The sequence below is a fragment of the Osmerus eperlanus genome, chromosome 11 (genome assembly GCF_963692335.1).
Source record: "Osmerus eperlanus chromosome 11, fOsmEpe2.1, whole genome shotgun sequence".
Taxonomy (NCBI): Eukaryota; Metazoa; Chordata; class Actinopteri; order Osmeriformes; family Osmeridae; genus Osmerus; species Osmerus eperlanus.
The window spans coordinates 4,742,314-4,759,494 of NC_085028.1; the positions used below are offsets into that span (position 1 = coordinate 4,742,314).

The following is a 17,181-nucleotide window of genomic DNA, read 5'->3' on the forward strand; positions in this document are numbered from 1 at the left end:
CACCGGCTGTGCTTCATTTACTTATTGAGCTGCTGTCAGGCCGACGTAACCTCCACAGTGTGAGCCGCCCGCCGCCTGTTATCAAGACGAATAAATATTGATTCACTCTTTCCGTCTTCCCATCCTTCCCCTTCCGGAGGAGACCAATTTCGACCTGGCTCCGGCAGGCAGGCGTGACGTTTGGAAGCTCGGCAGAGGCGCCCTCCGCTCGGGCGGCATTGATCAACCCCAAAGTCTTTCATTATTCACAACTTTATCTGCAATTCATACTGTAACACTCCCTCTGCGTTTCACCCCAGCAAATCCGAAAATCCTAAATCCGTAACGTTTCATTCTGCGCCTCTCATTACCATGAGCGAATGGAAAATTACGCTGAATATGGAAATGGGGACAAAAATATGCTTTGGGTGCGTAAATAAGAGAGTTTCATCACAAAAATTGACAGATTTAAATTGAATTTTCAAATGGAATATGAATATCATAATGGGTGGTTGGCTTTGGTTGAGCTTAATGTTTAATGGGTGGTGAAACTCATTTGGGTCTATTTCCAACCCAAGGTCATTTTTAAAGGGTAAATGGGATTGTCAACAGAGCGCACTGAGTGGAATTGTAATTCTTAGACTGCAGCAGAAGTCTATTGTGTGTGTGTGTGTGTGTGTGTGTGTGTGTGTGTGTGTGTGTGTGTGTGTGTGTGTGGTATATGGCATCACAGGGGACACAGAGAAGAAGGCATTAGGGTTTCTTTTATCCAAATTCAGCCTAATGTGCTTATGGACTCCCTGTGATGTCGCAGTTTGACTGACAAATGGAAACATATTAAATATCCCTTTAATGTTGGCATACACAGATGAAAACATATTAAGTATCCCTATAGACATACACTGATATCCCAGGGCCATGCAAAGCGTCTGCAATGATTTCTAATTACATCTTTAACTATTGCCCCCTATTGATTGTCTGTCCTGCAGACATTGACTTTGCCACCAGGAAAATTGCAGCTCACCTGAGCCAGACCAAGGTGATTGTCCAGAACGGAGACACCTGAGCCAGACCAAGGTGATTGTCCAGAACGGAGACAAATTCGAGACCAAGACCCTAAGCACCTTCCGGAACTACGAAGTTAACTTTGTAGTAGGGGAGGAGTTTGAGGAGACCACTAAGGGCCTGGACAACAGAGTGGTCAAGGTAGGACTGACGATAAAACCATTGAGTTTGAAAAGGTCAGATTCATACCTTGGAAAGGCTGTGTCAATGAATTATTTTAACACTTAGCCTTCCAGATTCAACTCTGTATCCTTGTATAAGGTATACGTGTGTATGTGTGTGTGTGTGTGTGTGTGTGTCTCAGACATTGGTGACCTGGGATGGAGACAAGCTGGTGTGTGTCCAGAAGGGAGAGAAGGAAAACCGTGGTTGGAAGCACTGGATTGAGGGGGACCTACTGCACCAGGTGAGAGAGAGAGAGAGAGAGAGAGAGAGAGAGAGAGAGAGAGAGAGAGAGAGAGGTGTAATGGGGTGGAAGAGTGAGAGTAAGCGAGAGAGAGAGTTAAAGCAATCATGTGCCAAAATACATTTATATTATGGAACTGGAAATCTGATGTTTATTACGTGTTAATCTAATGTTGAGTCTCTGTCTGTTTTAGGAAATCACCTGTCAAGATAAAGTCTGTCGCCAAGTATTCAAGAAAAAACAATAAAAACTGATTTAGCACACATTCATCACCTGATACTAATGGATTCATTTGTTTGGGGCATAATGTGTTATCTATTTATGATGACATTGTATATATATGTCCAATAAATACATCATCCAACTGTCAAGTGTAGTGAGTTATGAGTTATTTCTGCATGTGTTCTTTCAAGCATGCATGATTTATTGGATATGTAGCCGTTTTATGAACACATCTTTTTCTCATTTAATTCTCCAACCAAGGTCTTTGATAAAGATAAAGCTGACTTAATAGTAGCCTAATTATTTTGGTTGAATACGAAAAAAAAATTAAAAGACTTATTATTCCAGTTATCAGATAACTCCTTGGAGTTGCCAGTTTTATCTACAGCACAAGGACACATTTCAATGATAATCAATGAAGCTCTGAACATAAAACGATGAAGCAACATGGACTATGACAGCGCAAGAGCAGAAACTGCAAGATTTATAATTGCAATTTGCAGTTTAATGCTATATAAGAACTAACATTGTCGTCACGCATGTAGCCTATATGCATCTGCTGAGATATAGGATTTGCAATTGAACGTTAATAAAGAAACGCGCTTGTCTGTCTGTCACCGATTTAAACTTCATTACTTGCAAACTGCCTGTCTAGATTTGAAACTTTGTCAACCATAATTCTATTTGTCTATCTTTACAGGTCTCAGGTCCCTGGTTTTTGAGCTCTTTAGAACAATTGCAGAAATGGCCTAGTTAGAATGTTTTGATTAAAGCCTGAATGTTTCAAATATAATCCACACTTTCTTATTTGTTTCGTACGGTACAGGGGAGAGGAATTTTCATTTCAAAGACATCTGCAATTTACCAAACACCTTCACATTGACTTCGTTCCTCTGTAGCCCACGTCCATTCGGTTTCTGTAAACTGCCTATAGGCTGTCTGCTATAGTACAACATGTTCCAGCTCTCCACCGGATCTTGCGAAGAGCATAGACAGGAAACCCCATAGAATCCACGTAGCCAAAGATTATCCACTGAATCTCCCTGTTCAAGCCCGACGCATGTTGCTTGGAGGACGGGCACTTTATAAAACACCACCCGCCGAATTGGAAACATGGTAAGGCTTAATGAATTAAACTTTGGTAATAAAATACATGCTCTAATTTGCAGCATCATCTTTCCAAAACCGATCTAAAATGTCCTTATAAAGCGTTGTATCTTACGACAGTTTTATGCAACATAGTATAATATCGTCGCACTACAGTAGACCTTATATCGTTTATAAATTAACATACAATGTCACGCAACATGAAGAAATGTTTCAGCATTCCATAAAATGGAATCAGTAGAACGTTGTTAAGGCTACTGAAGCAAGCATCGTAACTGCTCTCTACTTTCAGCTAGGCCCGTGTGTTCAAAAAGTTGTCAAAACAAGCTTACATGACATTAGTAGCGAGCTATTATCTATTTTCACAACTTGAAAACGTAAATAATCGCTGAAATCAAGTGCAGTCGAGCAGCTCAAATCGGGAATGAGGGGGATACACAGACACGCCCCCACATCAACTTTCTCTTCACGCTTTGAGGTTGACATGAGCCAGTTTAGGAATGACAACACAAACAAAAAGAAACCTTTTGCAGACACCAACGTAATGTAATGTAAAAATAGAATAGTCCTCACTAGGCTTTTACCAGCGAAGTCGGACAGCGCCCTGTCACAATAGTTTAAAGTTACTGCACTGTAACACATTCCCCTATTTTCATAACCAACTCATCAATCTGTCCATCCATCCTATCTACCTATTTCTGCAACCCCCCTCACCCCAGCCCCTGCGTCTGGACATCAAGCGGAAGCTGACCTCTCGGTCAGACCGTGTGAAGAGTGTTGACCTGCACCCAACAGAACCATGGATGGTGGCCAGCCTCTACAATGGCAGTGTGTGTGTGTGGAACCACGAGACCCAGGTACAAACCCTTCACTCCTCCGGCCAAACATCCATTCATCTAACATCTATGCATTTCCCTAGCTAGCCTTAAATATTTATTAAAACGATTTCATCTACTGTCGAGGGAGCTTCCAACACAGCCCATAACCAAGAACTTCAACTGTGACTTGCTCTGATGGCTTGTGTGAATGTTGTGTGTGTTCAGACCCTGGTGAAGACCTTCGAGGTGTGTGACCTGCCCGTGAGAGTGGCCAAGTTCGTGGCTCGCAAACACTGGGTCATTGCTGGAGCTGTAAGTCTTCTAACACGCACACACACACGCATCACACAGCTTTAGCGAACGCTTCCCAGGAACGACTATGTTCCCTCCCTTCCCTGTGTTCATCTGTCTCTCTTCTCTCTCTTCTCTCTCTCTCTCTCTCTCTCTCTCTTCTCTCTCTCTCTCTCTCTCTCTCTCTCTCTCTCTCTCTCTCTCTCTCTCTCTCTCTCTCTCTCTCTCTTTCCTGTCTTCTCTCTTTCTCTCTCTCTCTCTCTCCTCCGTCCTCCGCAGGATGACATGCAGATCAGAGTGTTCAACTACAACACGCTGGAGAGAAGCCACATGTTCGAGGCCCACTCGGACTACATCCGTTGTATAGCAGTCCACCCTACACAGCCTTACATCCTCACCAGCAGTGGTACGGACACACACACAGACACAGGCAATCATGAGGATGACAACACACATTTAAAAAAATCATGCACCCAAAGTATATCTAGATTGTGTGTGTGTGTTTGCGATCCTCTAGACGACATGCTGATCAAGCTGTGGGATTGGGACAGGAAGTGGGTGTGTGGTCAGGTGTTCGAAGGCCACACCCACTACGTCATGCAGATCGTCATCAACCCCAAAGACAACAACCAGTTTGCCAGCGCCTCTCTGGACAGGACCATTAAGGTTCTACATACACACACACCTGCATGTGCATGCACACACATGCATGTATAAACACACACACGTGCAAAAACATCAGCCACATTCACGGTTCAAGTACAAACAGAAACAAAATACCTGACAAGATAACAAAATACCTTAAGGAATAGCATTTCCTCTGTGTCCAAATACATATCAGTCCTGGTTTAACACTTGTCTTACTTCTGTAGTGAGTCAGCAGTGTTCAACTATGTGTTGGTGTCAGTTAAGTGTGTGCTAGTTATGGACTGCATGGGTGTTGGGGGGTTGCAGGTGTGGCAGCTGGGGTCCAACACACCTAACTTCACCCTGGAGGGTCATGAGAAGGGGGTGAACTGCATCGACTACTACAGCGGAGGAGACAAGCCCTACCTGATATCTGGGGCGGATGACCGCCTTGTTAAGATCTGGGACTACCAGGTACTCTCACATGCAGGCGTGTACACTCACACACACACACAGTCAGTCTCATGACCACACACACACATTATTTACTCTTGTCTCACAACTGTGTACTCTGCTCCAGAACAAGACATGTGTGCAGACTCTGGAAGGCCATGCTCAGAATGTGTCCTGTGTTAGTTTCCACCCTGAACTGCCAATCATCCTCACAGGCTCCGAGGACGGTGGGTAATGCAGTCTCTTAGACCTCCCTATACTTTCAACTGCTCCCTAGTTAGTAACTTTCTACATCCATGTCGTTTTTAGACTCTGACAATCAGTTGGTTGTCCTTTGTGGATTGTGTGTTGTATGGCGTGTTCATGTTCCATCTTTCTATATCTCCACCTCGCTTTTCTGCCTCACACACACACATACTCACACAGGCACCGTGCGAGTCTGGCACTCCAGCACATACCGCCTAGAGAACACGCTTAACTACGGCATGGAGCGTGTGTGGTGTGTGTGTGGCCAGCGCGGCTCCAACAGCGTGGCTCTGGGTTACGACGAAGGAAGCATCCTCATCAAGGTACTGCTTTTGGAAAGGACTACACCTCCCATAGTGCTTTGCACTGCTCAGCCTCAGCATTCACCTCTGTGAGGTTCCCTTTTGACGGTTTTGTCTTGACTTTGTCTTGACGTTGACTTTGGTTTCTTATTCCCCCCAAAATAAACATACTGGCACTTAGGTTCATGGAAACATCTCTGTTTCAGCATATTTAGATTCGACCCTTGACCTTCTGCTCTGACGTGTCCTCCTTCGTGCCACAAATTCACTGACGCCTCCCTGTAATCCCTTCATCCCCCCCCTCCCTCCTCCTCCCCCCTCAGTTGGGCCGTGAGGAGCCGGCCATGTCCATGGACGCCAGTGGGAAGATCATGTGGGCGCGCCACTCGGAGGTGCAGCAGGCCAACCTGAAGGCCCTGGGAGAGGCTGAGATCCGGGACGGAGAGCGCCTCCCCCTGGCCGTCAAGGACATGGGCAGCTGTGAGATCTACCCCCAGACCATCCAGCACAACCCCAACGGCAGGTGTGTGTCTGTGGGTGGGTGGGTGGGTGGTGTGATGGGTTTCATGTGTTCCTGTGGGAATTGTGTGTGTCTACATGTATGCGTTTCATTCAAATGACGTGTGTGTTGTCCGTCATCCTCAGGTTCGTGGTGGTGTGTGGAGACGGAGAGTACATCATCTACACCGCCGTGGCCCTCAGGAACAAGAGCTTCGGCTCAGCCCAGGAGTTTGTCTGGGCCCACGACTCTTCTGAGTAGGTCAAACACACCATGGTGACACGGCCCAGACATGGTCGTCCACGGCCCAGACATGGTCGTCCACGGCCCAGACATGGTCGTCCACGGCCCAGACATGGTCGTCCACGGACCAGACATGGTCGTCCACGGCCCAGACATGGTCGTCCACGGCCCAGACATGGTCGTCCACGGCCCAGACATGGTCGTCCACGGCCCAGACATGGTCGTCCACGGACCAGACATGGTCGTCCACGGACCAGACATGGTCGTCCACGGCCCAGACATGGTCGTCCACGGCCCAGACATGGTCGTCCACGGCCCAGACATGGTCGTCCACGGCCCAGACATGGTCGTCCACGGCCCAGACATGGTCGTCCACGGACCAGACATGGTCGTCCACGGCCCAGACATGGTCGTCCACGGCCCAGACATGGTCGTCCACGGCCCAGACATGTTCCAATGTGGTAGCGCTGATTTCACCTTTTTTGGGGACTGATTGTTACTTTTTTTCCCTCTCTTCTACAGGTATGCCATTAGAGAAAGCAACAGTATGATTAAAATCTTCAAGAACTTTAAGGAAAAGAAAGGGTTTAAACCAGACTTTGGTGCTGAAGGTAAGTTTGTGTCTTTCAGGAAGCAAAGGTTTTGCACGCAGAATTATTAGCGTGCTTGAAAGAGTCGTTGTGTTGGTTTGCCAATATCCATGTGTGTACATTAGGTATCCACGGTGGTTTCCTGTTGGGTGTGAGGTCCACCAGTGGTCTGGCGTTCTATGACTGGGAAAACGCAGAGCTGGTCCGGCGCATTGAGATCCAGCCCAAACATGTGAGTTAGCTGACAACCCCTGACCTTTACACAGGTGCTCACTACATCTGAGTATTAAGGACGGGACGAGGAATGGACTTAGTGTCCAGTGTAGAAATGTGTATGTGAGGGAATAAAAGTCTCATTTGCTACCTCCGCACACTCACTCTCACTCACTGTCCTGCCTTTTTTTAGTGGTTCAGATAGTCCACCTGACCTTCGACATTATGCTTGACCTCTGACCTCTGTGCTCAGATCTTTTGGTCAGACTCGGGCGAGCTGGTGTGCATCGCGACGGAGGAGTCCTTCTTCGTGCTGCGCTACCTGTCTGAGAAGGTGGCCGTCGCCCAGGAGACGAAGGAGGGGGTGACGGAGGACGGGATCGAGGATGCCTTCGAGGTAGGTGGCTGCTGTAGCGCCAGAGCCAGCCCGCCTGTCTGGGGAGAGACTGAGGGAGGAGGCAGAGAGCCAGCCCGCCTGTCTGGGGAGAGACTGAGGGAGGAGGCAGAGAGCCAGCCCGCCTGTCTGGGGAGAGACTGAGCGAGGAGGCAGGCACAGAATGAAACATTTATTGAAAACTTCGACTTATATTTGTTGGCTTTTTTTTGTGTGTTTTTTTTCTTCCATTTCTCCTGGTTTCATCATTTTCTCTCTCTCCTCCCTGTCTGTCTTCTCGCTTTCTTCTTTCTTTTCCTCTCTTATTCTCTCGTCCTCCCCCTCTCTCTCTCTATCAATCCCCCCTTCCCCCCGCGCGCGCACACACACGCACACTCCCACTCCGTGCAGGTGCTTGGGGAGATCCAGGAGGTGGTGAAGACGGGGATCTGGGTGGGAGACTGCTTCATCTACACCAGCTCCGTCAACAGACTCAACTACTACGTGGGGGGGGAGATCGTCACCATAGCCCACCTGGACAGGTACCGTCCAACAAACAGACTTCCAATCCGATTCTCCCTCTTCCAGTCGGCTTCAGCCTCTTCCAATCAGATTCTCCAAACTTTAAAGTCCACATCACCCTCCAGTCAGCACGCTCCGTCAGTTGCCAATTGACTTATTTAGAACCAGATACATAAAACAGTTGCGTTGAAACAAAAATGATGTTTTCACTCTGGCATGCCATGCCTTTTTTCCCCTCGTGTGATGCGCATTGTGTTGCCTCCTGGCATGAAATGCGCTGTACAAATCAATGTAAACGTCGTGCATTCATACATGTCCCTGTCTCGTGTTCCCCTCTCCTGTGTGCTACAGAACCACGTACCTGCTGGGCTACATCCCCAAGGACGACCGCCTGTACCTGGGAGACAAGGAGCTCAACATCGTCAGCTTCTCCCTGCTGGTGTCGGTGCTGGAGTACCAGACGGCCGTCATGCGGAGAGACTTCAGCATGGCCGACAGGGTGCTGCCCACCATCCCCAAGGAGCAGCGCACCCGGGTCGCCCACTTCCTGGAAAAGCAGGTAGGTCTGGCTTAGTGTGTGTGTGTGTGTGTTTGTGCTCATATCTGTTTTGAGTGCGTGTGTGTGAGAGAGCACATCTCTGTTCATGCTGAGCCCTGGTGCCAGGCAGGTCTGTAGTGTCTGACAGTAGGTGTGTTCATCCAGCTTCTTCTTCTTCTGTGTCTGGCCAGGGTTTCAGGCAGCAGGCCCTGGGCGTGTCCACAGACCCCGAGCACAGGTTCGAGCTGGCTCTGCAACTGGGGGAGCTGAAGATAGCCTACCAGCTGGCCGTAGAGGCAGAGGTAAGACACACACACACACACACACACACTAGATGTGACATCTGGTCTCACTAAAGAGACAGAGGCTCGCTCTCTTGAGTTGACTGGGGACAAATGGAATTGAACATGGAAGGTTTTCAGTTCACACCAGTGAACCAGCCGATGATGGTTTAATGATTTTTTATTTTTTTTCTTCCTCCCTCCGTCCGTCCCTCCCTCCGTCCCTCTGTCCCTCCCTCGTGGCCTCAGTCCGAGCAGAAGTGGAAGCAGCTAGCTGAGCTCGCCACCACCAAGTGCCAGTTTGGCTTGGCCCAGGAGTGCCTGCACCATGCCCAGGACTACGGAGGTCTTCTCCTGCTGGCCACAGCCTCCGGGAACGCCAGCATGGTGGGCAAACTGGCGGAGGGAGCGGAGCGCGATGGCAAGACCAACGTGGCGTTCCTCACCTATTTCCTGCAGGGGAAGTGAGTGTGAGGGGACATGGGTGGAGGCTTTGAGGAGGAGGAGTGCGATTTGCAGCGCATACGTTCTCAGGGCGATTTACATGAGGACAGAATGACCCGTCATATCATTTGTAGTAGTACGGATGTTGTCGTTTACCCTCCAACCCCCTGCCCCCCCTCGCAGGTTGGAGAAATGTCTGGACATTCTCATCAAAACCAACCGTCTGCCCGAGGCTGCGTTCCTGGCTAGGACCCACCTGCCCAGTCACGTGTCCAGGTACTGCTCGTCTGAGCCAGACTGTTTGTCAGTTTGAATCCAAACTCTTGAGTTTACCTGGGAGTTTTTTTTTTTTTTTCTTGTCTTCTTTGAAGGTTTTAGGTTGGTTTAGCTTTGACGTATGGAAGCCCCTCTGTGACACTGCTCGTAAAAAAGGCTACACAAATGAGATTTGATCTTTCTAAATGGAAGCTATGCTGCACGCGGTGGTCGCGGTCCTGCTCCACTCCTAACGGCGTCTCCGCCCGCAGAGTGGTGAAGCTGTGGAAGGACAGCCTGTCGAAGGTGAACCAGAAGGCAGCCGACGCGCTGGCAGACCCCACCGAGTACGGGAACCTGTTCCCTGGCCTCCAGCAGGCCCTGCTGGCCGAGACCTACCTGAGGGAGACCCACGTCTGTCTGCGGCCTGCCGCCGAGTACCCCCGGATCACGGTCAGTTGGTCACTCTTCTGGAGCTAGTGCAGGGCAGTGGGAAGAGTCTCCATTTAGAAAAACTGGATGTGAAGGACCTCCACAGCCCTGTGTTGGTCTACTGGTACCTTAAACATCATCCATACATACATACATCATGGAACAACATGTACACAGCAGAGGGTTTTAAGGGATGGTCCAAATCGGACCAGTTTTGGGGGTTCGTCAATAGGCTAGGTTAGGTGGGACAGCGTGTGGCTGATATTTAAACCCTGCTTTGACAAACTTCACAACCACCCACCCACCCTGGGTGCTTTAAGGTTAATGATAGCTGCTCTGTACACAGCTCACGAAATGCACACGACATTGAGCTTTGATGTTTTCATTTTCTATCTCTTCTCATTTCATGGCTTTGCCCGCTCATTAGCTCCAATCTCTCCCCTCTGCAGCCCAGCGAGGATCGGAGTGTCCTTGAGGAATCTTCTGGCTACGTGCCAACAGGAGGGCCGTCTGCAGAGGTGCGATCTGGAACATCACACCTCTGCAACACACAAGTTTCCCAGCTTAGCCAGCATTTTAAAAGTGGCAGTTATGGCCCTGAAGTTGTATTTAAATTGCACTGTTACATTTATTCATTTTCATTTAGCAGACTGTTAAATTGAATTGTTCTTTTAATTTGTGTTTTGATGGGACTGTTTTTTAATTGTGGTATTTTAATTTCCTATAGAAGGTGCCTGAGTTCATGGAAGAACCCCCCGTAGTGGCAGAAGTGGTAGCAGCTGCAGCTCCAGAAGCCCCTGTTCTGGAAGAGGCCATTACGATGGAAGAGGAGGAACCTGTCGTGGCTGCAGTGGACAAGTCCGTTGCCATGGAGGACGTGAAGTCCATCACAGCAGCTGTGGAAGAGTCTATTGCCATGTCCGCTGAAGAAACACCTGTCACAGAAGTGGAACAGCCCATCATGGCAGAAGAGGAGGCCCCCATTTCTGTTGAAGTGGTTGCGTCCGAGCCAGAAGTGACAGCAGATGTGGAAGATACCATTGCAAAGCAAGAGGAGGTTCCAGTCACTGCAGAGGGAGACTTACTGGGAGATATCATTACAGACACACCCCCAACTATACCAGATATGGTACAAAGCCTAGAACAGGACGTCATGGTAACAGAGGAGGCTGCTGAGGATGGAGCTTCAACGGCTGAAGTCATAGCAACAGATCCAGCACCTGTAGCTGATGCTTTCTCGGCAACAGAGGAAGATCACGATAAAGAGACAGTAACTCCTGTTTATGAGGCAACATTACAGGTCATGGCAACAGAGGAAGCACCGGTGACAGATTCAGTCATACCAGAAGCCATAGCAACCGAAAAAGCACCAGAGGCTGTTGTGATAGAGACGGTGGTAGCAACAGAAGCCAATCCGGTTGCTGAACTTCTATCAGAGTCCATAGCAACAGAAGAAGTGTCTGTAACAGAGGAGGTCATAACAGAAGCCATAGCAACAGAAGCAACACCTGTTACCGAGGTGGCACCAGAACCCCTAGCAAATGAGCCAACACCTGAGATGGTTACCATAGATACAATGGCAGTGTCCGAAAAAGTTGTTACACAGGTACTTCCAGAACCAATCGTACCGGCTTATCCAGTAGAGGACCTCATTACAGTGGAAGAACCAATGTCAGTCCCGGCACCACTTCTAGACCCTTTCCCATCTATGGCCCCAGTACTGGAGCCCTTCTCATCCCTAGCCCCTGCCCCAAACCCAGCTACAGCCCCAGCACTTGACTTATTCTCAGACCTAGCCCCTGCCCCAAACCCAGCTACAGCCCCAGCACTTGACTTATTCTCAGACCTAGCCCCTGCCCCAAACCCAGCTACAGCCCCAGCACTTGACTTATTCTCAGACCTAGCCCCTGCCCCAAACCCAGCTACAGCCCCAGCACTTGACTTATTCTCAGACCTAGACCCGTTCTCATCTATAGCTTCAGTGGCAGCCCCAGCCTCACCACCACCCCCAGGGGAGACAGAGTCCATCCTCACCCCCATCCAGTCCATGCTTGCCCCCTCTCTGCTTGTCCCGGAGCCCGTGGTCCAAGTAATGGCCCCCACAGAGGAGAAGCCTGTGGAGGAGGCAGCCCCTGGGGCAGCAGTAGACCTGGACCTGGACATGAATGACGAGGTATTTAATGGCTCTGTGCTGCTCTCATTCAACCAGTGTTTAAAATCAATTTTGTTGCTCTTAGAAATGATGTTTTTCTCTATCACATATCGGTTAATTATCTCCACAGATGTGCGCCTGTTAAATTTTTAACACGGCTGCACAAACCCTCACTGTCAAACACCTGCTGACACACAGTTACACTCTGTCACCTGCACACAGTATATTTTGCACTGAAACAGTTTTGTGTTTCCATCTAGGGTCTGGACGATCTAGACCTGGACAACTTTGACCTGGATGATGACATTGACACCTCAGACGTCAACCTGGACGATGACTTCATGGATGACTGATGACTTCCTACAACAGAAATTCCACTGAATGTGACCAAAGAACATACAGCATTTCTCTCACTCAATACAAGGGTGGTGTTTTCTATACAACGGTGATATGGAGAGGGGGCAACTTGAATTGTTTTTTTACAGTATTGGATTTCACAGGTTTAAAAAAAATCTCATATCTCTTTATAGTGAATCAGGTACTGTACACTTGCAATAGACAGTATGTGAACACGTGGCCTTTTCAAGACGGAAAAGCAATAGTTTACCACATCTATACCTCCTTTAGAGCTAACTGGGGACTCTTTCAAAATGCAGTCTATTTAGAATGCTGCAAAAGAGTCAGCAGAGCTGACGAGCGACACTACACTTTAATGCATGTGTTTCTTCCTAATATACTGCCTCTTAGAATGGGTCCATCTGTCTTGTCCTAAATCGTGTTGTCATGGCAACATTCAGTACCTCATGTTTTAGTGTTGCAGACCTCTGTTATCGTGCCTTTTTAATCTAGACATCTTTTTATAGGGAAATTGTTTGTTATAGATGTGCATCCAAGTGCCTTATATATGTTTTTGTTAGATTGCCTTAATTTGGCAAGTGTGTCTGGATTAGTAAAGGGAATTAAAAGTTTCATCTTCTCATTGACGATATCTGATGTTGAGTTCCGAGAATGATTTAATAGTGGACAAGGTGTATAGAAAGAATCATTTTTATTTTGTATGTACATAAATCATGAGTTTGAATGTTAACTTTCAGTACAGATAAAGTATCCAGTCAGCTGTCACGTTTGCCCATTTATCATCTGTGTGGCACTCCAACACCAGAACATTACTGGATGAACTATCCCAACAGTTACTGATACGGGGGTATATGTTACTGAATGCACCACTTTACATCTGTGTCAGTTGACAGAGCATGGCAGCAGTTGACATGATTTGACAGACATCCTGCTGCCTTCTGAGCTGGTGTCAGACGGGCGGGGTGGGCGGGGGCCGTGTCCCAGAGGACGGCAGGTGAGGTCAAGCAGAGCTCTCTGCCAGGGTCTGCTGGTGGGCCTGCAGAGACAGCTCTATGTAGCCTGCCCTCTGAGACTCCAGCTGGGTGTACACCTGGAGGGGAGGAGCAGATACATTCTGTAAGGAACTAGGTTCCATATTTTGCTACCAAAGGCACCCTAATGTTGGTTGGTTTCGTATCCAAAAGGTTAAATCCATGTTTAAAACAAGAAAATGATTACATTGAGCTGACAAGATGTTGGTCCGGAATAAGTGGGTCAGACGAATTATACCGACATGTCTGTGTGGCTGAACAAGAGGCCCTAAACGAACATTTTATTGACAATGGCAACCTGTATGTGTGTCTGTACTCTGCAACACTGAGTGGCTGTCCTTTTCCATGACTGAGGTCAGGGGTCACCCTGAGGCCTAATGGGAAGTGAAGTGCCCCGGGATTGGCCCCCAGATTCCCACCGCTGGGACAACCTCGCCTCACAGGGAACATGAGAAGGCCATGGCATGACCTCACTACACAGCACTCTGAATCGCCCACCAGTATGACCCTAACAAGCTTTCAAACTCATTCAAACAAGGGGCTGTTTGCTGTTTTGGTGGATACCCTGAACATACTACATATTCCTAACCTCCAAATATCCCAGCAGTCATAACCCCAAGGAAGCAAGCAAGGAAGAAATGTAAAGTGTTGGAACTGCTCCTGAGCCCGTCTGGTGTAGGGGCCTAGTGCCATACTGGCTGGTGGGACCTCACCTTGAGCAGGTCCAGCCCTGCCGCCCCCTGTCTGCTGGCTTCCTGGGCTGACTGACAGTGGGGGTGGGCCATGTGGAGCAGACACACCACACTCACGGCATCCTGGACCCTGGGGGAGGCACGGGTAGGATTGGTGGACATTTCTTGGTTAGAAATTTGAGGGCTCTATTAAGAGCAGATAGGACTGCTTTCCAGAAAGTCCTACATCATGATCACAACACAGATTATCTTGCTTAACAGCGAGAGCATTACTGACATAAGACAGCACTCAGTGGGGAGTTCATGCACGCACAAGTGCGTACCACACACACTCACAGATCTCTTTGGAGCATGTCTATGATGAGGCCATCCACCCTCTTGTGGGTGACCAGGTACCAGGCCAGGCCTCCGAAGTGCCTGGTGGAACGCAGTAGCTCGTACTTCCCCTGCTTCTCCAGGTCCTCATAGGTCGCCGCATGGACCTGGACCCCAGAGACAGCCAATAGGGAGACAGTGTTGTACATCAATCACCACCAGATGACTGTTCTACATGGAATGAGTGACTTGCATCTGGCGAACCCAAACAAACGACATATTTGTACACCCCTTTTACAAGCAGTGTCAAAAAAGGGATTCACATATGCTTAATGATGAGAACTAATGGTCAACATAGCCCCTCAATAAATAAAAAATACCTTAACATTGAAGAAACCTTGGGCATATAAGGGTTCTCACGACAGCAGTAAAGTAGAACAATCGTAAGCAATAGAAAAAGTAGCCCAGACAGGTTGATAGAAGGGAGGGTGTTTGGGTGTAGATCTTACCCGGATGTAGCCTGACGAGTCTGGTTCAAACTGTGCGACGCACATGTCCAACACATCCTCGTGACGGTCCTGGGAAAACACAATCTGAGAGAGAGAGAGAAGGGGGAAAAAAGGAGACAATCAACAGTGGGTCTACTTATATACCTCGCTAAAACACCGGCATGTCAATCAAGAACCTTCCCATCGAGTCCCTCTGGAAGTCCCACCTTGAGGTTCTCCTCCTTAAAGACGGGGGGCGCTGTGAGTTTGCGTCCTGCTTTGGGAAAGTACACTTGTAGGACCCTGTCCCTCTCCTCCCAGGATGCCTTCCTCAGCGTCCCGCTGGGCTCCCGGATCACAACGAAGCGCTCCTGCAACGCCCACAGAGAGAGTCAGGACGAGGAAGCAGAGGGCAAAGCCTTGAGAGCCACTCCCTTATGCTGCCTCAGACAGACACGCACCCTGTGTGGGATGTTGAAGGTGATATCAGTGAAGACATATTTGGCCGTGTCCATGCCCTCCAGGATGGTGTCCTCGGAGAGGACGTCGTCGATGGGCTTCCTCTCGGGCAGCACTGGGGGCATCTTCAGCAGTCTCTCAGCCTCCTCCCTGGCCTTCACAGTGGCCTGAGGGGACACACACACACTGGAAAGGTTCACAACATAGGCGTGCCGCAGGTATGCAGGTATGGGCTTGGCAGTTGTTTTTCACTGGCTACGGTGCACAAGAGTGTGTTTGTGTGTGTGTTGGTGTGTGTGTTGGTGTGTTGAGAGAGCTCACCTCCTCTAGCTGGGCATCTGTCATGAGTTTGTAGGTGGGTGGCTTGAGCTCCTGTTTCTGGGGTCTGAACACCTTCTGGAGGTCCAAGCCAGTGATCCTCCTCAGGATATTCTGCACTTCCTCGTCCATAAACTGCGGGTTGACATGTACGTCTGGGTTGTCTTGAGACACACAAAAGATAGGGAGTCAATGATAAAACTATGATGCATTGCAGTTAATTTAGATAATCTAACTAACTTCAAAATTAGTGCGCTAGCTACTATGCTGGGTAAATAAATGTGATGCTCACTAAGGAGGTCGTTGAGCAGTTATAAATTACCTGTCACTGTATTACTAATGAAAATTCACTTGAATTTCAATGCTGTATCAAACTGTCGAATCTAAAATGTGCCATTGATAGTGCAGACAATGGTCATCTGAAACTGCATTTTTAACTCAATTGAATAGCTTTCTATGAAGGTTAAATTCAATTGCTGGTTAAATGCTGTTGCTGCTTTGCTGACTGGCTGGCTAGACAGTGTCACACATGCTACAAGGTCAGTAGTTGGGAGTTCTCGTTGAAGAATAATAAATACAAGAGGACTTACTGATGTCGGATGATGCACTACACAGCATCCGTCTGCTACGTCTGCCAAACATTTTAGAGTGAGAATCGACATTTTTTATCCGAGAACAGCTTCTTAGCAAACACCGTGCTGCACCGATCGCCGCCATGTTTTACTTACGTCATGAAATGGACGTGACCTTTCAACTCAACCTGAGATGGAAACATGGGGAATTGAGTCACAATTTACCAAATGTATTTTGAGTGTTGGTATTTGTTTTTGTGTAAAAACCAAAACATCAGAAAAAAAGGTTAATAAAAAGTGCGCTGGCGCCCGAAATACCAAAAAAACTGTTATGCCCTGGAGTTCTAAGTACACCACATTAATCAATACCTAAGTACATTCAAGTAAGTTTGCACAGACAAGGAATTTGCTTTGGCAGGAAGGTGCAAACATTAAACATATAGGAATATAAAATGTAAATATAAGGACCAACTATACTAAGGGTACATAACTAGAAATACTAAGTGTAATTAGAATTAAAATAAACTATACAATAAAATATAAAATCAAATATAAGTTGCAGTAATTTACAATATAAAAATACAAAAAATACAAATGGTACAAGATTGTATAGTGCAGTGCAAAAAGCAGTGTGTTTAAGAAATTGTATACAGTTGTCTGCTGTCCCTTTTTCGGCTTGATAATATTCGCAACTTCAAGCAGATGTCATTTTGGTCAGCAGGTGGCGCTCATTAGTCACTTCTTTAACTCTCAGTGGACTGCAGAGTAGTATGAAGTTCAAGTGCTGATTTACACCTAAGGACAAGCAGACAAGCAGAAAACCCAGTTTCTTTCATTTTAAAATATGAGCATCATGTATATACAGTGAATAAATAGACAGCATACATATTG

At 47.8% G+C, this 17,181-nt stretch overlaps 3 protein-coding genes across 4 annotated transcripts; 2 read left to right on the forward strand and 1 right to left on the reverse strand.

Moving 5' to 3' along the window:
- Positions 1–907: 907 nt before the first annotated feature.
- Positions 908–1,821, forward strand: LOC134029072 (retinol-binding protein 2-like). Its single transcript, XM_062473049.1, has 4 exons — positions 908–1,003; positions 1,042–1,185; positions 1,349–1,450; positions 1,644–1,821. The coding sequence occupies exons 1-4, from the start codon at positions 914–916 to the stop codon at positions 1,695–1,697; spliced, it is 390 nt and encodes a 129-aa protein (XP_062329033.1). The 5' UTR covers positions 908–913; the 3' UTR covers positions 1,698–1,821.
- A 741-nt stretch (positions 1,822–2,562) lies between these two features.
- On the forward strand, positions 2,563–13,180 carry LOC134028749 (coatomer subunit beta'-like). Of its 2 annotated transcripts, XR_009931575.1 has the most exons (23): positions 2,563–2,788; positions 3,499–3,636; positions 3,823–3,909; positions 4,168–4,294; positions 4,406–4,554; positions 4,843–4,989; positions 5,096–5,195; positions 5,395–5,537; positions 5,840–6,039; positions 6,162–6,272; positions 6,781–6,869; positions 6,974–7,080; positions 7,315–7,458; positions 7,846–7,976; positions 8,308–8,515; positions 8,686–8,796; positions 9,025–9,239; positions 9,403–9,495; positions 9,747–9,927; positions 10,356–10,424; positions 10,634–12,079; positions 12,319–12,623; positions 12,655–13,180. XR_009931575.1 is itself a non-coding variant. In XM_062472525.1 (22 exons), the coding sequence occupies exons 1-22, from the start codon at positions 2,786–2,788 to the stop codon at positions 12,409–12,411; spliced, it is 4,092 nt and encodes a 1,363-aa protein (XP_062328509.1). In that variant the 5' UTR covers positions 2,563–2,785; the 3' UTR covers positions 12,412–13,180. The 2 variants fall into 2 exon arrangements, 1 of the variants encoding a protein (XP_062328509.1); XM_062472525.1 differs by having other exon boundaries at positions 12,319–13,180.
- Positions 13,090–16,466, reverse strand: mrps22 (mitochondrial ribosomal protein S22). The gene is made up of 8 exons (XM_062472526.1): positions 16,309–16,466; positions 15,722–15,882; positions 15,403–15,567; positions 15,169–15,312; positions 14,963–15,046; positions 14,475–14,620; positions 14,160–14,268; positions 13,090–13,505 (listed from the first exon to the last, which is right to left on the reverse strand). The coding sequence occupies exons 1-8, from the start codon at positions 16,433–16,435 to the stop codon at positions 13,416–13,418; spliced, it is 1,026 nt and encodes a 341-aa protein (XP_062328510.1). The 5' UTR covers positions 16,436–16,466; the 3' UTR covers positions 13,090–13,415.
- Between the last annotated feature and the right edge of the window lie 715 nt (positions 16,467–17,181).